The 24,258-nt window shown below is 44.4% G+C and overlaps 1 protein-coding gene across 1 annotated transcript; it reads left to right on the top strand.

Annotated features, from left to right (window-relative positions):
• The first annotated feature begins 9,179 nt into the window (after positions 1-9,179).
• Positions 9,180-16,808, top strand: LOC112131641 (PRAME family member 5-like). The gene is made up of 4 exons (XM_054559781.1): positions 9,180-9,848; positions 12,620-12,928; positions 13,596-14,177; positions 15,920-16,808. Exons 2-4 carry the CDS (start codon positions 12,642-12,644, stop codon positions 16,479-16,481), a joined length of 1,431 nt encoding a protein of 476 aa, XP_054415756.1. The 5' UTR covers positions 9,180-9,848; positions 12,620-12,641; the 3' UTR covers positions 16,482-16,808.
• Positions 16,809-24,258: the final 7,450 nt, after the last annotated feature.

Genomic DNA, 24,258 nt, shown 5'->3' with positions numbered 1-24,258 from the left:
TAGAACCTGAAGTTCTAGAGTGATGCAGGAGTTACCACCACAAGGATGGTTATTTAAAAATGTCATAAATAAATGGAACCTGAATGGAAACTTTCTGACGTCCTCCATGATTCTTCAACCTGTTTTAGACATTTACACATCAGAAGTCTCTAGAAATCTGCCTCCTGGGTTCAAGCAATACTCTGCCTCAGCCTCCTGAGTAGCTGGGACTACAGGGACCCGCCACCACTCCTGGCTAATTTTTGTATTTTTGTAGAAAGGGAGTTTCACCATGTTGACCAGGCAGGTCTCGAACTCCTGACGTCAGGCAAACCACCCACCTCAGCCTCCCAAAGTGCTCTGATTGTAGACATGAGCCACTGCACCTGGCCTCATATTCTGATATAAGCATAAAATGTGTAATGTTCAAATCGTGGTAATGGGGATATCCACCATCTCAAGAATTTATCATTTCTTTGTGTTAACAACATTCCAATTCCATTGTTTTAATTATGTAGAAATTTACTATGAAGTACTGTCAACATAAGTTACCCTATTGTGCTACTGAACCCTAGATCTTATTCCAATCTGTGTTTTTGTTCCCATTAACCATCCCCTTCTTATTCTCCATTTCCCAGTACCCTTTCTAGCTTCTGATAACCATCATTTTACTATTTTTAAGTTTTGTGATTTTTAATTCCCAAATATGAGTGAGAACATACCATGTTTGTCTTTCTGTATCTGGCTTACTTCACTTAACATAATGCCCTCCAGTTCCATCCATGTTGTTGCAGATGACAGGATTTCATTCATGTTTATGGCTGAATGATATTCTATTGAGTATATTTACCACATTTTCTTGATCTATTCATCTGTTGATGGACACTTAGGTTGATTCCATATTTCGGTTATTGTGGATAGTGCTGCAATAAATAGGAGAGTGCAGGCTGGGTGCAGTGTCTCAGGCCTGTAATCCCAGAACTTTAGGAGGCTGAGGTAGGTGGATTACTTGAGGTTATGAGTTTGAGACCAGCCTGACCAACATGGTAGTGTAGATATCTTCTGGATATATTTATTTAATTTTGGATATATATCCAGCAGTGGGATTTATGGTTCATATGGCAATCCTATTTTTATTTTTTGGGGGGAAACTCCATACTGTTTTTCATAGTAGCTGTACTAATTTACATAACTGCCAATGGTGTACCAGGGTTCTCATTTCTGCATATCTTCCCTAGCATGCATTATTTTCTGTTGGTTTTTTATTTTTATTTGTTCAGAGACAGAGTTTTGCAGTGTTGCCCAGGTTGGTTTTGAACTTCTGGCCTCAAGTGATCCTCCCACCTCAGCCTCTCAAAGTGCTGGGATTACAGGTGTGGGTCAGTGCACCAGATCTACTGAGTGAATTAGAATCCTCGCAGGAGGCTGTGACTCTGAGTTAGCTGGTTTAAATCAGTTGACACACATGTATTAGGACCTGGGAAAGCCTAAAAATGAATGACTACAGCAGGGTGGAAAAAGCCTGAGGAAAGTATTATAATCCCTTCAAAAGCTACTTCCAGAGATGACCCAAAAGATGCAGCAATCCCCACTGCCTTGCCACGAAAGATTGACTGGTCCCTTGTTATTTATTTATTTATATTTTCTGAGACAGGATCTCCCTCTGTTAACACACCTGGGCTGGAGTGCCTTGGTGTGATCATAGCTCACTGCAGCCTCAACCTCCTGGTCTCAAGCAATCCTCCCACCTCAGCCTCCTGAGTAGCTGAGACCACAGATGCACGCCACCACAGCTGGCGAAATTTTTGTGTTTTTATACAGATGGGGCCTCACTCTCTTTGCTAGGTTGGTCTCTAACAACTGGCTCAAGTGATCCTCCTGTCTCCGCCTCCAAAAGTGCTGGAATTAGTCTTCAGTCACCACACTTAGCCAACTGGTTTATTATTGAATCATGTAAACAGAAGACAGATGTGTCAGTTTTTGATTCCAAGTTTAGAATAGTAATTTCCTATGTAAAACATTCTGGTCTTATATTAATAGCTAGGGAGTATTTCCTGCTAGAACTTGAAGGGCTCGGACAACTTTACTCATTAATGTACTTCGACCACAGCTTGGTAACCTGATTGAAAAACATAACATAAGAAGTTACCAGGCTGGGAGCAGTGGCTCACACCTGTAGTCCCAGCACTTTGGTAGGCTGAGTTGGGTGGCTTATTTGAGGTCAGGAGTTCAAGACGAGCCTGAATAACATGGTGAAATCCCATCTCTACTAAAAATACAAAAGACCAGGCACAGTGAGTGGCTCATGCTTGTGATCCCAGCACTTTGGGAGGCTGAGGTGGGTGAGAATCACGAGGTCAGGAGTTCAAGAGCAGCCTGTTTAACATAGTGAAACTCCATCTCTACTAAAAATACAAAAATTAGCCACGTGATGGCACAAGCCTGTAGTTCCAGCTACTTGGGAGGCTGAGGCAGGAGAATCACTTGAACTCAGGAGGCAGAGGTTGCAGTGAGCCAAGATCATGCTACAGCACTCCAGCCTGGGCGATAGAAGGAGACTCCGTCTCAAAAAAAAAAAAAAAAAAAGAAAGAAATTACTATACTATGATATGGCTGAATTGGTCACCATAGGTGAACATTTTAAGAGAGTTCTAGAACATAAAATTATCCAATTTTGAAAGAAAAGAATGCAAAGGATCATAAAGTGTTTGTAGCTAAAACAGCTGAAGGGACAAGAGCAAGGGGAGCTCCCCTTACTATTAAAACTCAAATCCAGTTCGTTGTAAACACAGAAACCCTGCTAGAGTTGCCTGCCACCTTTGAAACAGGCCATTGGAATGAAAATTGTCCACCTATGCACCAGGTCTCTATTGGACCGAATGCTTTTGTCCCAGATGTTGTTCACGTTACAGGACTTTTCTTTTCTTTTATGTCTTTTTTTTTTTTTTTGAGATAGAGTTTCAATCTTCTTGTGAGGCTGGAGTGCAATGGTGGGATCTCAGCTCACTGCAACCTCCATCTCCCGAGTTCAAGTGATTCTCCTACCTCAGCCTCCCAAGTAGCTGGGATTACAGTCATGCGGCACCACAGCTGGCTAATTTTGTATTTTTAGTAGAAACAGGGTTTCTCCATGTTGGTTAGGCTGGTCTTGAACTCCCAACCTCAGGTTATTCCCCCATCTCGGCCTCCCAAAGTGATGGGATTACAGGCGTGAGCCACCGCATCTGGCTAGAGGAGATTTCTGATGTCTCCATATTGATGGAATTTAAAATAACACTCTGGTAAATTTTTTTCTATAATAACCTCAAATAAAAATGGAGAAGCTGAGATTCAGATCATTGCAGACTTAGGTACAAAATTGGTGAATACAAAGGCTGCCATATCCAGTTTACAGCCAATATATCAGCAAATCCATTGGAGTAAGGAAAATATTTCTGAGGAGGGGTTTCACATGAAGTTCAGAAAATTCCTGTGTTTGAAGCAGTCCAAATGACATTTGGACCATTTTTAGGAAAGTATGCCTTTTTACTAAGTGACAACACAGGGTTGAGATTTGCTTTCTAAGTTAAGGTGATGTCGAAAGCTTTCTTTGGAGGGAGAGAAAACCCTAGGATTTCATAACCTTCCTTAACCTGAACTGCTTGGTTCCCTAGAAGCCGAAATCTATCATATTGGAACCAAAACCCATACCAACCTTGACCTTCGTGAAGTACTCAAGTGTTTCTGCTTTTCCTCCTCATGTGATGTAGAAAGTATTAAAAGTGATGAGTTTAGGTCGGGCATGGTGGTTCATGCCTGTAATCTCAGCACTTTCAGAGGCCAAGTTGGGTGGATCACCTGTGGTCAGGAGTTCCAGACTAGCCTGGGCAACATGGTGCAAATCTGTCTCTACTAAAAATACAAAAACTAGCTGTGCGTGGTGGCCTGTGCCTGTAATTCCAGCTAACCAGGAGACTCAGGCAGGAGAATCACTTGAACCAGGAGGCAGAGGTTGCAGTGAGCCGAGATTGCACCATTGCACTCCAGCCTGGAAAACAAGAGTGAAACTCCATCTCAAAAAAATTAATAAATAAATACATTATAAATAAATAAATAAATGCTTTAAAGAAAAAAGAAATAAACTTTACCTACAAGTTTCATATGCAATTGAATACCTCTTAAATTTTGATGTGAACCGACCAGGCATGGTGGCTCATGCCTGTAATCCCAGCACTTTGGGGGGCTGAGGCAGGCAGATCACGAAGTCAGGAGATTGAGACGATCCTAGTTAACACGGTGAAACCCTGTCTTTACTAAAAATACAAAAAATTAGCCGGGTGTAGTGTCATGCGCCTGTAGTCCCAGCTCTTTAGGAGGCTAAGGCAGGAAAATAGCTTGAACCGGGGAGGCAGAGGTTGAAGTGAGCTGAGATTGTGCCACTGCATTCCAGCCTGGTGACAGAGCGAGACTCCGTCTCAAAAAATAAATGAATAAAATAAATAAATATATAAATAAATAAAAATATTGTGATGTGAACCAACATTGCTCAACTTGGACACTAATGTCCTACAAAATCCTTTCCTTGTCACCTTCAAATCTCCATTTCAAACGCTACACTCTGCATAACTCTACCACTTTGTTGCCGTTTTCTGATGATGGAGAAGATCACACGTGTGTGTGTGGCATCAGAACTATTGACTCCTCCTATTGATGTTTAAGATATTCCATTACACAATCCTGGGTTCATACTTTTTGTTGATAGATCTTATGCCAAAAATGTAGGCAAAAAATGCCAAGCAGGAAATGCTATCACTTCTGAAGATGAATTCATAGAGATGAAATTCTTTCAGATTTTATTTTTCCAGCTTTTTTCTTTGTTTGTTTTTGTGTTTTTGTTTGTTTCCTTGATTTTTGTTTGTTCTGAGACGGAGTCTCGCTCTGTCACCTGGTTGGAGTGCAGTGGTGCAAACTTGGCTCGCTGCAACCTCCTCCTCCTGGGTTCAAGCGACTCTCCTGCCTCAGTCTCTTGAGCAGCTAGGACTATGGGTGGGCATCACCATGCCCAGCTAATTTTTGTATTTTTAGTAGAGACAGGGTTTCACCATGTTGGCTAGGATGGTCTCAATTTTCTGGCATCATGATCTACCTGCCTTGGCCTCCTGAAGTGCTGGGATTACAGGTGTGAGCCACCACCGTGCCCGGCCTTTTTTTTTTTTTTCTTTTGAGATGGAATCTCACTCTATTGCCCCAGCAGGGAATGGGACTCCTCCTATCAATTTTTTTTAATTTTATTTTTTTTATTGACATGGCAAGGCTCAAATAAAGTTGAGTTTTTGTTTTTGTTTTTGTTTTTTTCCATTGGAAGGGACAATACAGAGGTTAAAATCATTGGCTTTAGATGACAACAAAACAGGATAAAACATATTCCTTGCAAGACAACCAGGAAAATTTCATGATCAGAATCAAATCAGTGTCCTTCTCACTGTCAGTAGGTGGAAGCCTTTATCAATACTTGTAGAGTTTGAGGCACTCATGAACTCACGATCAGACTCTTTACTCAGGGACAGGATATAAGCGAATCAAAAGACCTTCCACAGGTGGTTAATTTGGAAGCTTGCCCAATGTGACCTGCAGGTTTTCACTGGCAATATGCAGGTGCAGATATGACAAAGAATAACCATGACCTTTATATCCCATGACCCCCAGCTGTTGAGGAATATGATCCTTTTGACCCTTTCTGTCCATAAAACCAGGTTACTCATCTTGTGTGGCAACAAAATATATGGTCTATTTAACAGAGAAGAAGACTCTGTAAAAAAAAAAAAAAAAAAAAAAAAAATGTTTATTATGAAGTAAGCAAAGAAATGGGAATAGACGTGAGATTATTCAGGGAGATAAAGGAAGTTGAAGGTTTTGAAAGGAAAAATAAGGAGGATTATATAAATTGTTTTGAGAGACTCATACTTGGTCATAAGGAATAAAACCAAAAGGGCATCAGAGCAATGATAGATAGATTCCTCTTACATCCTCTCAATAACCCCCAACATGACCACCAAGTCTCGGTTCACTCCCATTAAAAACCCAGCTCAACCCTGACCTGCTCCACCTTCACTTCCATTTGTAATTTTGACATGACTTTATTACAGGACCATGAGGTTCCTATGCCTGCTGCACAGTAACTTAGCAATATTCTGAGACAGCAGGATTTGCAGCAGAGAGTTTAATGATCACAAGGTGGCTGAATGAGAACCTAGGAGGAGATCCTCAAATTCATCTCCCCAAGGAGTACTGAGCATTTCCAGTGGATCCTGGATAGCAAGGGGCTGGAAAGTTGGGGTAGCGGTAAGAGGGAAGAACTCAACAGGATGTAGAAACTGCATTCTTTGGTGAGTTAGTGCATTGCAGGGCCCTTCAGATCAGCTGGCATCACTAGTTTCACTGACATGCCGAACCTGAAAGAATATCTCAGATGAAAAAAGTTAATGTTTTACAATGCTTACATTGTTGTCTGCAGGGAAGTTAAGGGGAACTGTAATCTAAGGTCTATATGATTTTGGAACGGTAGACTGCAAGCAGCCATGAGGAACCAGGTGAGATAGCAAGCTGACCTCCTGATGAATGCTGAATGTGTTGCAAGCTTGGTTTATTTTTGTTTCTCTCCCTCCCTTCTTCGCGATTACATTTATAAAGTTTATGGATGTGGTTTCAATTTCTTCCAAAGAAGACTTAACCTAAGCCCTGAGACCACTCACGCCCTCAGTGACACCTCTCCTCCACCAGAACGAGCATGTAATCTGCTACCTTAGGTTATACAAAATCCCCAAGACCATTCGATACATTGAGGTTTTTATTCTGACTTTGTAGGGATGACTCCTCTGTTTTTATAAAGTAAGTATAAAGCATTTTTATATTTTGATGTGACCAAAGATCTCCTAACAACACTACTTTCAGATTGTATTTTTCTGTCTAATGTCGTAAACAGATCAAGCCCCTCCCTGCCTCACACTCAAGACTATGAAGTTCACATATTAGTAAAATTCCATCAGTGTTTGTGGAGTTCATGAATGAATGAATTTTTTTATTTTTTGACAGAATCTCCCTCTGTCACCCAGACTGGAGTGCAGTGGCAGAATTCTGGCTCACTCCAACCATTACCTCCTGGGTTGAAGCAATTCTCCTGCCTCAGCCACCCAAGTAGCTGGGTTTCATGTGCCTGCCATCAGGCCTGGCTAATTTTTGTATTTTTGTATTTTTGTAGAGACGGGGTTTCATCTTTTTGACCTGGCTGGTCTTGAACTCCTGACATCAGGTGATCTACTCAACTTGCCCGTCCAAAGTGCTGGGATTACAGATATGAGCCACCTCACCCGGCCTTGAATGAATGTATTCTTAACTTCTACCCTATCCCTAACACTGTCAATTTCTTGCTTCACGAACTGAATACAGATATGTGATATGAATGGATATCTGATTCAATCCATTAATCTGGGGAGAGCCAAAAACTCAATCAGGATGAAGTGGGTGGAGCTTCAGAAATGCAATCAGATATCACTTTTTGATTGGAAGCTCGCAGCGGATATGTGGAGGGGTGTGGGTGGGAGTTGTGATTAGAAAGCTCAATAAAAGCTTCTAAAGACCCACAGGAGAGACGCAAAGTCCTCAAGCCTGGAGTTCCTGCTTGGTTCTTCCTGAGGTCTGAGCACCTTCTAAACTACATCCAGATCTGGTAAGTCACTAAGTTCTGTAAGAACACTCCCGTCTGACCTACAGTCAGCCAGTCTGGGATGTTGACAGTGCAGCTTACGATGGCACAGAGCTATATCCTGTCTTTTTTTTTTCATACGAACAATTTAAAGCTTGAATTTTTTCCTCTAAATGCAGTTCTGTCTTTATTTCAAAAAAGTTGATTGTGCTTTGGTTGATGTCATTTCAAAATTCTTGAAGGGAGCAGTGACTCATGCCTTTAACCCCAACACTTTGGGAGGCCAAAGTGGGAGGATCATTTCAGCCCAGGGGTTTGAGACCAACCTGGGCAACATGACAAAAACCCTCCTCTACACAACGTTTTTTTTTTTGAAGGCGGGGATGGAGTCTCGCTGTGTTGCCCAGACTGGAGTGCAGTGGCATGGTCTCAACTCACTGCAACCTTTACCTCCCAGGTTCAAGCAATTCTCATGCCTCAGTCTCCATCCTCAGAAACTGGTATCACAGCCATCTGCCACTATGCCTGGCTAATTTTTTTATTTTTAGTAGAGGTGGGGTTTCACCATGCTGGCCAGGTTGGTCTCGAACAGCTGACCTCAAGTGATCCACCTGCCTTGGCCTCCCAAACTGCTAGGATTAGAGCCATGAGCCACTGGTGCTCAGCCTCTGCTTTTTTTTTTTTTTTTTAATTAGCCGGGGATGGTGGCATGCATCTGTAGTCCCAGCTATTTGAGTGTGTGGTGTGGGAGAATCACTTGAGCCCAGAAGATTGAGACTGCAGTGAGGCAATCTCACACCACTGCTGTACTCCAACCTGGGCAAAAAAGAGAGACCCTGTCCAAAAAACAAAAACAAAATCTTAACCAAAAAGCATCTTTGACCTTCATTTTAAACCAATCACATCCTCACTGTAATTCTTCCACCCGAATGGAGACATGGGTGTTGTTGTGCATGCCTGTAATACCAGCTATGTGGAAGGCTGAAGCATGAGAATTGCTTGAATCTCAGAGGCAGAGGTTACAGTGAGCTGAGATGGCGCCGCTGCACTTCGGCCTGGGTGACAAAGTGAGACTCAGTTTCCCCAACACCAAAAAAAATTAGATTATACCACCCAGGTGATCATTGGATACATGAAGATTTCTATTGTGTTTTCTTGGGGACTGACAACTCTGTCTTTGAAAACTGTTTTAACTCTGAAATATTTTGGTAAATTTGATGTGGCTAAGGATCCCTCAACGAAGATACTTTCAAGTTTTTTCTTTCTGTCTACTGTCAGGAAGAGATTCAACCCTTCCCTATCTCACACTCAGAACTTTGAAGGACACATATTAGTAAAACGCCATGTTAGTGGAGGGAATCAGTGAATGACTTCTGGACTTTCACCCTATCCCTAATTCTTTCACTTTGATGGATGAATATCTAATTCGATCAGTAAATCTGGAAGAAAGACAAAAATCCAATCAGAATTAACTGGGTAGAGTTTAAGAAGTCTAATCAAATAATCAAATAATCAAATATAGTTCTCTCTCACTCTCTTTTTTCTTTTTTCTTTTTTTTTGAATCTAGCCTATTTCCCAGGCTGGAGTGCAGTGCTGTATTGTCAGCTCACTGCAACCTCTGCCTCCTGGGTTCAAGCAATCCTCCTGCCTCAGCCTCCCTAGTAGCTTGGAGTATAGGTGCAGACCACCACACCTGGCTAATTTTTGTAATTTTAGTAGAGGTAGGGTTTTACCATGTTGGCCAGGCTGGTCTCAAACTCCTGACCTCAGATAATCCACCAGCTTCTGCCTCCCAAACTGCTGGGATTACAGCTGTGAGCCACCTCGCTCAGCCTTGAATGAAGGTATTCTTGACTTCTACCCTATCCCTAACACTGTCAATTTCTTGCTTCATGAACTGAATATAGATATGTGATATGAATGGATATCTGATTCAATCCATTAATCTGGGGAGAGCCAAAAACCCAATCAGGATTAACTGGGTGGAACTTCAGAAATGCAATCAGATATCACTTTTTGATTGGAAGCTAGCAGCGGATACGTGGAGGGCTGTGGGTGGGAGTTGTGATTAGAAAGCTCAATAAAAGCTTTTGAAGACCCACAGGAGAGACACAAAGTCCTCAAGCCTGGAGTTGCTGCCTGGTTCTTCCTGAGGTCTGAGCACCTTCTAAACTACATCCAGATCTGGTAAGTCACTAAATTCTGTAGGGACACTCCCATCTGACCTACAGTCAGCCGGTCTGGGATGGGGACAGTGCAGCCTACGACAGCACAAAGCTATACCCTGTCCTTTTTTTCTTCATATGAACAATTTGAAGCTTTGAATTTTTTCCTCTAAATGCAGTTCTGTCTTTATTTCAAAAAAGTTGATTGTGCTTTGGTTGATGTCATTTCAAGATTCTTGAAGGGAGCAGTGACTCATGCCTTTAACCCCAACACTTTGGGAGGCCAAAGTGGAATGATCATTTCAGCCCAGGGGTTTGAGACCAACCTGGGCAACATGACAAAAACCCTCCTCTACACAACTTTTTTTTTTGAGGATGGGGATGGAGTCTCACTGTGTTGCCCAGACTGGAGTGCAGTGGCATGTTCTCAACTCACTGCAACCTTTACTTCCCGGGTTCAAGCAATTCTCATGCCTCAGTCTCTGTCCTGAGAAGCTGGTATGACAGCCATCTGAAACCATGCCTGGCTAGTTTTTGTATTTTTAGTAGAGGGGGGATTCACCACGCTGTCCAAGTTGGTCTCGATCTCCTGAACTCAAGTGATCCACCTGTCTTGGCCTCCCAAAGTGCTGGGATTAGAGCCGTGAGCCACTGGTGCACGGCCTCTACTTTTTTTTTTTTTAATTAGCCGGGCATGGTGGCATGCATCTGTAGTCCCAGCTATTTGGGTGTTTGGTGTGGGAGAATCCCTTGAGCCCAGAAGATTGAGACTGCAGTGAGCCATGCACACACCACTGCTTTACTCCAGCCTGGGCAAAGGGAGAGACCCTCTCCAAAAAAGCAAAACCAAAATCTTAACCAAAAAGGATCTTTGACATTAATTTTAAAGCAATCACATCCTCTTCCACCCAAAAGGAGACATGGGTGTGGTGGTGCATGCCTGTAATCCCAGCTACGTGGAAGGCTGAAGAATGAGAATTTCTTGGATCTTGGAGGCCGAGGTAACAGTGAGCCGAGATGGCATCACTGCACTCCAGCCTGGGCGATGAAGTGAGACTCAGCTCCCTCAACACCAAAAAAAATTATGCCACCCAGGTGATCATTGGATATATGAAGATTTCTATTGTGTTTTCTTAGGGACTGTCATCTCTGTCTTTGTAAAACTCTTTTAACTCTGAAATATTTTGATAAATTTGATGTGGCCAAGGATCCCTCAACAAAGATACTTTCAAGTTTTCTTTCTTTCTGTCTAATATCAGGAAGAGATTCAACCCTTCCATATCTCACACTCAGGACTATGAAGGACACATATTAGTAAAACTCCATGTTTGTGGAGGGGATCAGTGAATGAGTCCTGGACTTTCACCCTATCCCTAAATCTTTCATTTTGATGGATGAATATCTAATTCAATCAGTTAATCTGGAAGAAAGCCAAAAATCCAATCAGGATTAACTGGGTGGAGATTAAGAAGTCTAATCAAATGTAGCTCTCTCTCTCTCTCTTTTGAACCTAGCCTATTTCCCAGGCTGGAGTGCAGTGGTATAATGTCAGCTCACTGCAACTTCTGCCTCCTGGGTTCAAGTGATTCTGCTGCCTCAGCCTCCCTAGAAGCTTGGACTACAGGCGCAGACCACTGAACCTGGCTAATTTTTGCAGTCTTAATAGAGGCAGGGTTTTACCACTTTGGCCAGGCTCATTTTGAACTCCTGATCTCAGAAGATCCACCTGCCTCGGCCTCACAAAATGCTCCAATTACAGGTGTGAGTCACTTCACCCAGACAAAGTGGTCCATTTTGAATATGTGTAAGAGGTGTGTATTGGAAACATCTATCATGCGAATGATGCATAACAGTGTCACATAGCTTTCAAAGATTCTCACTGAAATTTTCAATAATGAGGCTGGGGCGGAGGCTCACACCTATAATCCCAGTATTTGGGAGGCCAAGGGGGGTGGATTGCTTGAGACTAGCAGTTCAAGGCCAGCTTAGACAACATAGCGAAATCCACTGTCTCTATAAAAAGCCAAAAAATAAAAGATTAGCTGGGTGTGGTGATGCATAACAGTGGCCCCAGCTACTTGGGAGGCTGAGGAGGAGGAATCCTTTGAGCCTGGGAGGTCAAGGCTGAACTGAGCAAAGATCCCACCACTGCACTCCAGGCTGGGTGACAGAACAACAGCCTGTCAGAAAGAGAGAGAGAGGGAGAGAGAGAGAGAGAATGAGAGAAGGGAGGGAGGGAAAGACAAGAAAGAAAGAAGGGAGAGAGAAGGGGAAAGAAAGAAAGAAAGGAGGGAGAGAGGGAAAGAAGGAAAGAAGAAAGAGAGAGAAAGAGTAAGAAAGATTAATAATGAAAAGAAAACAATCAGAACCTATTCTAGGAATGCCCCATGAATGTTCCCAACAAGTTTATTTGTAGGAACTGAAAATGTAGGCATGTAGGCTTCGGACACTCCAATTCCCATTGTTTTAGAACCTTGAGTAATTAGTAATTTCCCCCAACGGTGGGAGGGGTTAGCTTTCAGGTTCCTCCACACTCACTAGTCACTGGATGGAGCACTGGATAGAAAGGAAGAGCTAGTGGTGGCCCTGCCTCCTCACTGCTGGGGAGACGCTCGTGCTGATGCAGCAGAGGCAGAATGCTGGCTTAATGGCCAATGAGTACAGACTAGAATTGCAGTAAACTGAGGGCTCTTTCACCATTGCCAGAGCAGTGACTTTGGCTCTGGGAGAACATGAGATTGCATGGGCTTGGCCTGAGAGTAATGCCTTTTCTCTGGGTTTGTCCTCTGGAAGTTTTCCCTGCAGATTCACGAAGATGAGCATCCGGACTCCACCCAGACTCCTGGAGCTTGCGGGGCGGAGCCTGCTGAGGGACAAAACCTTGGCCATCTCCACCCTGGAGGAGCTGCCCATGGAACTTTTCCCCCCACTGTTCATGGAGGCCTTCAACAGGAGACGCTGTGAGGCCCTGAAGCTGATGGTGCAGGCCTGGCCCTTCCACCGCCTCCCTCTGAGGCCTCTGATGAAGATGCCTTGTCTGGAGGCCTTCCATGCTGTGCTCGATGGGCTTGATGCACTGCTTACCCACGGGGTTCGTCCCAGGTGAGGTGGCCCAAGTGGGCTGGCGGGCAGGGCCCAGGTGTCCAACAGAAGGAGCAGCTGGGTCATAAGAAGTGAGGAGGCCCAAGGGTGGATGGTGGTGGTGAGGAAGCTGAGAGGCCTTAGCCATTCCCCAGCTCCTCAGGGAAAGCACTGCTCACCATGCAAAGTCCATGGAGGTAACAGGAATCTGTCCTCTAATGGCACTGAAAGGCACCATAAAAAGTGAGAACTGGGCTGGGCATGGTGGCTCACAATGTAATCCCAGCACATTGGGAGGCTGAGGTCGAGAGTTTCAGACCAGCCTGTCCAACACAGTAAACCCCAACTCTACTAAAAGTACTAAAATTAGCTGGGCATGGTGGTGGGCTCCTGTGATCCCAGCTACCTGTGAGGTTGAGACAGAAGAATCGTTTGAATCTGGGAAGCAGAGGTTGCAGTGACCTGACATTGCATCACTGCACTCTAGCCTGGGCGACAGAGGGAGACTTGGTGTCAAAAAAAAAAAAAAAAATTGTGGAAGTGGGCAGGATCCAAAGGGAAAACAGGGTGGAGAAATGTCAGAGAGAGGGACAAGAAGCAGGGAGAGGAGGAGCTGCTATCCTGTATGTGGAGTTTAAGTTCAGAAATGGGTCCTTAAATTCTCAGTCTCAAGTCTATTTTCCTACAGGAGGTGGAAACTTCAAGTGCTGGATTTACAGGATGTCTGTGAGAACTTCTGGATGGTTTGGTCTGAAACTATGGCCCATGGGTGCTTCCTCAATGCCATGAGGAATAAAAAACCAGTGCAGGACTGTCCAAGGATGAGAGGACAGCAGCCCTTGACTGTGTTCATAGAACTTTGGCTCAAGAACAGGACTCTGGATGAATACCTCACCTGCCTCCTTTTCTGGGTCAAGCAGAGGAATGATTTACTACACCTGTGCTGTAAGAAGCTGAAAATTTTGGGAATGCCCTTCCACAATATCAGAAGCATCCTGAAAATGGTGAACCTAGACTGTATCCAGGAGGTGGAAGTGAATTGCAAGTGGATACTGCCCATCCTGACACAGTTTACCCCATACCTGGGCCAGATGAGGAATCTTCAGAAGCTCGTTCTCTCCCACATGGATGTCTCTCGCTACGTTTCCCCAGAGCAGAAGAAGGAGATTGTTGCGCAGTTCACCACTCAGTTCCTCAAGCTGAACCACCTCCAAAAGCTTTATATGAACGCTGTTTCTTTCCTTGAAGGCCACCTGGACCAGCTTCTCAGGTGAGGGAGTGTGGTGAGCTTACTCTGCAGAACACAGCAGAGCCTGTTACATTAAATGCTAGTGGGCATCTGCTGTGAGCCAGCCAATGAAGATGTAACAGTGAAAGGGACACTAGCATGTAAATGTGTTGTCCTGTTGGTGGCCCTGTCCTGAAATGGGTATCACGCAGCCATCCCAATAGAGTCAGAGGGATCAGCTGGGGTAGATGCTATAGAGAGGCTGCCATGCTAGGAAGCTAGCTACTGGGGGGTTCAGATCTAGTGAGGGAGCCTTTGTGAATTCTTTCTGAGGACGTGTGTAAGTTAAGATGATGAAAACGAGGCCAGGGATGGTGGCTCATGCCTGTAATCCTAGCACTTTGGGAGTCTGAGCAAGAGGATAGTTTGAGCCTAGGAGTTTAAGACCAGTCTGGGTAACATCCCAAGACCCCTGTCAGAAATGAATAAATAAAAGTAAAAACAAACAAGACAATTTTTTTTTCCGAGATGGATTTTCACTTTGATCCTCCAGGATGGAGTGTAGTTGTGCCATTTCAGCTCGCTGCAACCTCTGCCTCCCAGGTTCAAGTGATTCTCCTGCCTCATCCTCCCAGGTACCTGGGATTACAGGCGTGGGCCACCACACCTGGCTAATTTTTATGTTTTAAGTAGAGACAGGATTTCACCATGTTGGCCAGGTTATTCTCGAACTCCTGACTTCAGGTGATCCACCCACCTTGGACTCCCAAAGTGCTGGGATTATAGGTGTGAGTTACCATGCCCAGCCAAGAAGATAATTTTTAAGAAGATGATGTGAAGTAGGGAAGTGAAGTGGGCACTGAAGGGAGGAATGCTTAGCAAACATGCACATTTCAGAAAATCAGCTTTGTGCCCCACAGTTTGGTGAACACAAATGATCCCATCTCTAATTCCCTGTTGTAAAATGTTGTTTTGAGCTCCAGGTAAATTAATTACCTAGGAAATGCATGATTCTGAAACAGAGGGTCAGGGAACGGGCACAAAGAATCGTGAAAGTGATAGACGGTTTGTTGATGATACAGGCGTGTCAGGGACACCTGCAGGCCACCCACTCCAGCTGATGTTGCAGGACCCTGCCTGGCTTTGTCTTTTATGCCTGAATCTCCCCTGGGCTCCTGTGGCCCAGAAATGTGGTTTTCTGCCTGACAGAGGAGGAAAGGGAGCTTTAGGGATTCTGTGAACTTCATCCATTCCTGTAAATGACGATGAAATGACTCAGCCTCAAACAGAATTATTTTTTCTCTCTTTTTTTTTAATACAGAGTCTCGCTCTGTCACCCAGGCTGGAGTATAGTGGCATGATCTCTGCTCACTGAAACCTACACCTCCTGGGTTCAAGCGATTCTCCTGCCTCAGCCTCCCAAGTAGCTGGAATTGGAGTCGCCCACCACCACATCTTTCTAATTATTGCATTTTTAGTAGATAGGAGGTTTTGCCATGATCGCCAGGCTGGTCTCAAACTCCTGATCTCAATTAATCCACCAGTCTCAGCCTCCCAAAGTTCTGGGATTACAGGTGTAAGTTACTGCGCCGGGCCTAAAATGGAATTGTCCTCAGTGGCAAAGCTCTTCATCACACATCATCCTAAGTGTTGACCATCAGGCCATCAGAATGACCCTGGGCTTGGGCAAAATGGTCTCCATCCATTACCATGAAGCAATTCCCCACCACCCTCCACTCACCCCTATGATTCCCCAGAACTAACTTCTTGCTCTCTCTCCCCAGCTGTCTGAAGTCCTCGTTAAAGATCCTTGCAATAACTAACTGTGTGCTTTTGGAATCAGACTTGAAGCATCTATCCCAGTGCCTGAGCATCAGTCAACTAAAGACCCTGGACCTGAGTGGCGTCAGACTGGCCAATTTCAGTCTTGTGCCTCTCCAAATTCTCATAGAAAAAGTTGCAGCCACCCTTGAGTACCTGGATTTAGATGACTGTGGCATCGTAGACTCCCAAGTCAACGCCATCCTGCCTGCCCTGAGCCGCTGCTTTGAGCTCACCACCTTCAGCTTCTGTGGAAATCCCATCTCCATGGCCACCCTGGAGATCCTGCTGTGCCACACAATCAGACTCAACAACTTATGCCTGGAGCTGTATCCTGTCCCACGGGAGAGCTATGATGCTGATGGTACTCTCTGCTGGAGCAGATTTTCCCAACTTAGAGCTGAACTGATGAAGAGAGTGAGGGACTTAAGGCATCCCAAGAGGATCTTGTTCTGTACTGACTACTGCCCTGACTGTGGCAACAGGTCATTTTATGACCTGGAGGCAGATCAGTGCTGCTGTTGAATGCCTGCCTATTTGGATGGATATGTCAAACGCTTTCTTCTGGACACTTGGAAACTAAAACCTAGGTCTTAGGTACATCCTAAAGGGAGCACAGAACCCATCGTTTCAGACATGGGCTCTGAAAGTGGGAAAGGAAAGGTGATCAAGCAGGGGTTGGACTTGGGGGAAATGTTGCCATGGATTCGATGGGACTTTTGGGAGCTATGTCCTGTAGAGTCAAAAGTGGGAATCTGAATGTCTAGAGTGGAATTCTGGCTTGAGAATACATGAGGGAGTTACTCTTGCGTGGATGGTTGTAAAGAAACAATCAGAAATAAAGGAAAACTGAGTGGAAACTGTCTGGTGCCCTCTATTATTAAGTAACCTGTTTTCCAGTTTAAGCCTCAGGAATCTTCAGTTATTGATGGAAAAAACAAAAGACACTGAGTTGTCCAATCAATAAGATGCAGCCCAAGAAAATCAAGGCATTTAAATGAAATTTGGTTATTGTAATCAGGTTCCTCCCATTCTTTAATTTGAGACAGAGTTTCACTCTTGTTGCCCAAGCTGGAGTTTGGAGTGCAATGGTGCCATCTCGGCTGACTGCAACCACCACCTGGGGTTTAAACGATTCTCCTGCCTCAGCCACCCAAGTAGCTGGGATTACAGGCATGCACCACCATGCTCAGATAATTTTTGTATGTTTAGTAGAGACAGGGTTACATCACTATGTTGGTCAGGCTGGTCTCAAACGCCTGACTTTGGGTGATTTACACAAGTTGGCCTACCTAAGTGCTGGGATTACAGGTGTGAGCTACTGTGTCAGGCTTTTTTTTTTTTCTTTTTTTAAAGTCTCCTTCTGTCACCCAGGCTAGAGTGTAGTGGCACAATCATAGCTCACTGCAGCCTCAATTTTCTGGGTTCAAGCGATCCTCCCACCTCAGCCTCCTGAGTAGCTAGGACTACAGTTGTGTGAGCCACCACACCTGGATGCTTTTTTTTTAGGAGAGACAAGACCTCGCTGTCTTGCCCAGTCTGATCTGGAACTGCTGAGCTTGTGATTTTCCTGCCTTCACCTCCCAAATTGCAGGGAGTATAGGCATTGGCCACCAAGCTTGGCTTGGCCTCCTCCAGTTCTTCATTTCTTTAGATATCTGTTAATTCCTTGTTAGTTTCTGTGGCTGTTCAGTGGGTTAATACACACTAGGTGGACACCCGGGGCCTGGAACATTACTGGGCAAGAACAGTGAGCCAATCCACATGGAAAGCACCTTCTTCTCAGGGTCTTTCACTGCTAGCCAGATGCTGAGGCCCTGCCCACTCCTTGTGAGTCTCCACATGGATCCAGAAGCCTCAGTTGGTGGAAGTCAGCATCACTGCACAAGGAGCCACTCTCTTCCCGCTGCCCTGGAAGGGGATGTCCATATTGTGTATTAGCTGGAGACTCTGGGCAGCACCAACCCTTGCTTGTTGCCCTGATGACCAGCAGCCCTTCTTGAATTAAACTGGTTGTAACCAGTAAAGACAGCCACTTTCCCTTTAACTGAAATAATAAAACTATACAGGCATGTAACACTTTTTAAATATTTCCATCTGACATTTAAAAAGTTACATCTTTTTGGGGAGCTGGTTCAGATCGATGAGAGATTTTCTCATAACACCTCCCCTCTCTCCCTATCAAGGAAGAGACTAGTGCAGCATGTTCTGGAATCTCACATCATCAAAGGGTGGATACCGATCAAGTGCCTGTGGGTGATGAGTGACCTTCCCTGTGCTGAGGAAGCCTTCATAATGGGCACCCAAGAGAAGAATCCTGCTGAGGATTCAGGGACTGGTGTTGCTGTCAAGGATCTTAACCAAGAACCACAGGTTCCTGTAAAATGAGGAGGATGATGTCCAACGGCTTATAGGATCATGGTAGGATCCAATAAGATGGTTCATGTTTAGGGCTTGGCATTGGGCCTGGCATACAGTAAGATCAATACATCTTGTTCTTTTTTCTCTTCTCAGCAGAAGTCTCAGCATTTTTCATCTTTCAGTCTCACCTCCTATTCCTGATAACAGGGAGGCAACAAGAACTCAGGGCATGCAATGGGGCTCAACTTCTACTCTCTGCCACAATTTCATCATGATTCCCCCAAACAGCAGAGCCCCAGGAGCCAGCAGGGGGCAGGGTGGGCATTTCTGGACTGGATTCTTTCATAATGAGTATGAGATCAAGATTTCCAATCCATAGGTCTCAGGTGCCATCTGCTGATAGATCAGACTAGATGGTGTAATTGAGTGTTGCAAGGATTATACTTTATGGTGCTTTTAAAACTTTACTATTATGAGCCAGGTGCAGTGGCTTATGCCTGTAATTCCAGCACTTTGGGAGGCTGAGGCAGGTGGATCACCTGAGGTCGGGAGTTTGACACCAGCCTGACAAACATGAAGAAATCCCTTCTCTACTTAAAATACAAAAAATTAGCCAGGTGTGGTGGCACATGTCTGTAATTGCAGCTACTTGAGAGGCTGAGGCAGGAGAATCATTTGAACCTGGGAGCTGCAGGTTGTGCTGAGCTCAGAATGAGCCATTGCACTCCAGCCTGGGCAACAGTAGCAAAACTCCATCTCAAAAAACATAATAAAATACAATTTATTATTATGACCAGGCATAGTGTCTCACCCTTGTCATCCCAGCATTTTGTGAGGCCAAGGCAGCCTCAGGATTTTGAGACCAGCCTCGCCAACATGGTGAAACCCCATCTCTACTACAAACACAAAAAATTTGCTGGGAGTGGTGGCATTCACCTGTAATCCCATTCAGGAGGCTGAGGCAGAACAATCACTTGAACCCGGGAGGTGAAGGTTGCAATGAGATGAGATCGCACCACTGCACTCCAGCCTGGGCGACAGAGCATGAAAAAATTTTACTATAATGTGAATACTATTAGAGTATAAATATTTGTGTTGTAATTTATGTATATGAAAGATATAGAACTTTTAAAGCATGCAATGTGATATTTTAAGAATGGTTAATGACCAGGTGTGGTGGTTCATGCCTGTAATCCTGGCACTTTGGGAGGCAGCGGTGGGCATATCATGAGGTCAGGAGTTTGAGACCAGCCTGGCCAACATGGTGAAACGGCGTCTCTACTAAAAATACAAAAAATTAGCCTGGCGTGGTGACGGGCGCCTGTAATCCCAGATAGTCAGGAGGCTGAGGCAAGAGAATCGCTTGAACGTGGGAGGCAAAGGTTGCACTGAGCCGAGAATGCACCACTGCACTCCAGCCTGGGTGAAAGAGGAAGACTCCGTCTCAAGGAGGGTGAGAAAAAGAATACTTAACTTGGGTTGAAATTTCAAAACAAATAAGATTTTAAAAACTAATTTTAAAGACACTGAACAATAATCATTTCTTCTTTAAAATGTATTTAGAATAATACAATTTGAGCTTTAAAAGGAAACATTACAGTTTTAAAAAATATTGAGTTTATTTTATTTTATTTTATTTTGAGACAAGGTCTCACTCTGTCATCCAGATTGGAGTGCAGTGGCATGATCACGGCTCACCGCAGCCTCAACCTCCTAGGCTCAGGTGATCTCCCTGCCTCAACCCCCTAGTAGCTGTAACAACAGGCATGCACCATCATGCCTGGCTTATTTTTGTATTTTTAGTGAAGACCAGGTTTCACCAAGTTGCCCAAAATGGTCTCGAACTTCTGGGCTCAAGCAATCCACCTGCCTCGGCCTCCTAAATTGCTGGGAGTGAGCCCTTATAGACATGAGCCACTGCACCCAGTGTTGAGTTTATTTATTTATTTATTTATTTTGGAGATGGAGTCTCATTCTGCCACCCAAGCTGGAGTGCAGTGGTACGATCTCAGCTCACTGCAACCTCTGCCTCCAGGGTTCAAGCAATTCTCCTGTCTCAGTCTCCAGAGTATCTGGGATTACAGGCATGCACCACCACACCTGGATAATTTTTGTATTAGTATTATTATTTTTTAGTAGAGACAGGGTTTTGTCATTTTAGCCAGGCTGGTCTCGAACCCCTGACCTCAGGTGATCCACCCTCCTCGGCTTCCCAAAATCCTAGGACTACGGACGTGAGCCACCACACCCAGCCTATTTTTTTTTTAATAGCAGTTTTAGATTCACAGAAAAACTAAGCAGAAGGTCCAGAGTTCTCATCTGCCTTCTTCCCCCTTCAATACACAGCATCTCCACAGGATCAACACCCACACCAACACAGAGCATTTGCAACAATCAATGAGCCACATGGACACATCATTATCCCCCAATGTCCATAGTTCACATGAGGGATCATTGCTGGTTTTGTACGTTCCATGGATTTTAACAAAGTGATAATGACATGTGTCCACCATTAGAGCATCATGGAGAGTAGTTTTGTTTCCCTAAAAGTCCTCTGTCCTCTTCCCATTCATCCCATTGTACTCCCAACCCCTTGCAACCACTGGGCTTTCTACTGTCTCCATAGAAAAAGGCAAAAGCTTTTTCCAGCATGTCTAACAGGATGAGTCTTTTCACATAGCCTTCTTTCACTTGTACAATAACGTGCATTAGGAATCTTTCATGTCTTTTTATGGCTTTATAATAGTTCACTGATTGGATGGATTAGTTTGTTTATCCAGTCACTGACTGAAGGGCAACATGCTTGCTTCCAAGTTTTGGCGATTATGAATAAGCTGCTATAAACATTCAGGTGTGTGTTTACTCATTTCATTAAATATCCAGGAAAATGATTACGGAATTGTAGGGGTATGGTATGTTTTACAAGGTTTTCTTCTTTCTTGACAATGTTACTTGTTCAATACTGCTGCTAAAGGTCAGGAACTTTGTCTCAATCATCCTGTGTTCCCACTGCTGGGCATGGAACATGGGACTTGGTAGCAAATGCTGTTGACCACGTGATGCATGGAAATGTTTATCATTGGTATAGTCAATAAATTGCTACCTTGGGGACATCAACATTAGCTCACTATCAATAATATAAATACATTGGATTATGGAAAAAAATGGCCCTTGTGATACTGTGGATACTCCATGTGTATCATGAAAGTCCAGCAATTGACCAGGCACAGTGGCTCACATCTGTAATCCCAGCACTTTCGGAGACTGTGGTGAGTGGGTCACTTCAGTCAGGAGTTCGAGACCAGTCTGGCCAACATGATGAAACCCTGTCTTTATTAAAAATGCAAAAATTAACTAGGGGATTGAGCCAAGTTGGCCAAATAAGAACAGCTCCAGTCTACAGCTCCCAGCATGAGCAGTGCAGAAGACGAGTGATTTCTGCATTTCCAACTGAGGTACCAGGTTCATGTCACTGGGGAGTGTCAGAAAGTGGGTGCAGGACAGTGGGTGCAGTGCACCGAGTGTGAGTCAAAGCAGGGCGAGGCATTGCCTCACCTGGGAAGTGCAAGGGGTCAGGGAATTCCATTTCCTAGTCAAAGAAAGGGGTGACAGACGGCACCTGGAAAATCGGGTCACTCCCACCCTAATACTGCGATTTTCCAACAGTTTTAATAATTGGCGCAACAGGAGCTTATATCCTGTGCCTGGCTCAGAGGGTCCTATGCACATGGAGCCTCACTCATTGCTAGCACAGCAGTCTGAGATCAAACTGCAAGGCGGCAGCAAGGTTGGGGGAGGGGCGCCCGCCATTGCCGAGGCTTGAGTAGGTAAACAAACAGCCAGAAAGCTGGAAATGGATGGAGCTCACTGCAGCTCAGGGAGGCCTGCCTGCCTCTGTAGACTCCATTTCTGGGGGCAGGGCATTGCCAAACAAAAGGCAGCAGAATCCTCTGCAGACTTAAATGTCCCTCTCTGACAGCTTTGAAGAGAGTAGTGGTTCTCGCAGCACGCAGCTGGAGATCTGAGCGTGGACAGACTGCCTCCTCAAGTGGGTCCCTGAACCCCAAGTAGCCTAACTGGGAGACACCACCGAGCAGGGGCAGACTGACACCTCACATTGCCAGGTACTCCTCTGAGACAAAATTTCCAGAGGAACGATCAGGCAGCAACATTTGCTGTTCACCAATATCTGCTGCTCATCAATATCTGCTGTTCTGCAGACTCCACTGCTGATACCCAGGCAAACAGGGTCTGGAGTGGAACTCCAGTAAACTCCAACAGACCAGCAGCTGAGGGTCCTGACAGTTAGAAGGAAAACTAACAAACAGAAAGGGCATACACACCAAAAACCCATCTGTACGTCAGCATCATCAAAGACCAAATGTAGATAAAACCACAAAGATGGGGAAAAAACAGAGCAGAAAAACTGGAAACTCTAAAAATCAGAGTGCCTCTCCTCCTCCAAAGGAACACAGCTCCTCATCAGCAATGGAACAAAGCTGCATGGAGAATGACTTTGGTGAGTTGAGAGAAGAAGGCCTCAGACAATCAAACTACTCTGAGCTAAAGGAGGAAGTTGGAACCCATGGCAAAGAAGTCAAAAACCTTGAAAAAAAATTAGACGAATGGTTAACTAGAATAACCAATGCAGAGAAGTCCTTAAAGGACCTGATGGAGCTGAAAACCATGGCACGAGAACGACATGACAAATGCCCAAGCCTCAGTAGCTGATTCGATCAACTGGAAGAAACGGTATCAGTGATGGAAGATCAAATGAATGAAATGAAGCGAGAAGAGAAGTTTAGAGAAAAAGAATAAAAAGAAATGAAAAAAGCCTCCAAGAAATATGGGACTATGTAAAAAGACCAAATCTACATCTGACTGGTGTACCTGAAAGTGACTGGGAGAATGGAACCAAGCCGGAAAACGCTCTTCAGGATATTATCCAGGAGAACTTCCCCAATCTAGCAAGCCAGGCCAATGTTCAAATTCAGGAAATACAGAGAATGCCACAAAGATACTCCTTGAGAAGAGCAACTCCAAGACACATAATTGTCAGATTCACCAAAGTTGAAATGAAGGAAAATATGTTAAGGGCAGCCAGAGAGAAAGCTCGAGTTACCCACAAAGGAAAGCCCATCAGACTAACAGCTGATCTCTCAGCAGAAACTCTACAAGCCAGAAGAGAGTGGGGGCCAATATTCCACATTCTTAAAGAAAAGAATTTTCAACCCGGAATTTCATATCCAGCCAAACTAAGCTTCATAAGTGAAGGAGAAATAAATTCCTTTACAGACAAGCAAATGCTGAGAGATTTTGTCACCAGGCCTGCCCTACAAGAGCTCCTGAAGGAAGCACTAAACATGGAAAGGAACAACCAGTACCAGCCACTGAAAAAACATGCCAAATTGTAAAGACCATTGATGTTAGGAAGAAACTGCATCAGCTAATGGGCAAAATAACCAGCTAGTGTCATAATGACAGAATCAAATTCACACATAACAATATTAACCTTAAATGTAAGTGGGCCAAAGGCTCCAATAAAAAGACACAGACTGGCAAATTGGATAAAGAATCAAGACCCATCAGTGTGCTGTATTCAGGAAAGCCATCTCACGTGCAGAGACACACATAGGCTCAAAATAAGGGATTTAGGCAGATCTACCAAGAAAATGGAAAACAAAAAAAGGCAGGGGTTGCAATCCTAGTCTCTTATAAAACAGACTTTAAACCAACAAAGATCAAAAGAGACAAAGAAGGCCGTTACATAATGGTAAAGGGATCAATTCAACAAGAAGAGCTAACTATCCTAAATATGTATGCACCCAATACAGGAACACCCAGATTCATAAAGCAAGTCCTTAGAGACCTACAAAGAGACTTAGACTCCTGCACAATAATAATGGGAGACTTCAACACCCCACTGTCAACATTAGACAGA

This window comes from Pongo abelii, chromosome 1 (genome assembly GCF_028885655.2).
Source record: "Pongo abelii isolate AG06213 chromosome 1, NHGRI_mPonAbe1-v2.0_pri, whole genome shotgun sequence".
Classification (NCBI taxonomy): domain Eukaryota; kingdom Metazoa; phylum Chordata; class Mammalia; order Primates; family Hominidae; genus Pongo; species Pongo abelii.
This window is presented reverse-complemented; position numbering and strand designations above follow the sequence as displayed.

Bases quoted from the DNA above. Each gene is read 5' to 3' on its own strand.
- LOC112131641 (XM_054559781.1), top strand. From the start codon at position 12,642: ATGAGCATCCGGACTCCACCCAGACTCCTGGAGCTTGCGGGGCGGAGC. The intron at 12,929-13,595 runs GTGAGGTGGCCC...ATTTTCCTACAG, and splicing joins ACCCACGGGGTTCGTCCCAG to GAGGTGGAAACTTCAAGTGC. The intron at 14,178-15,919 runs GTGAGGGAGTGT...CTCTCTCCCCAG, and splicing joins CACCTGGACCAGCTTCTCAG to CTGTCTGAAGTCCTCGTTAA.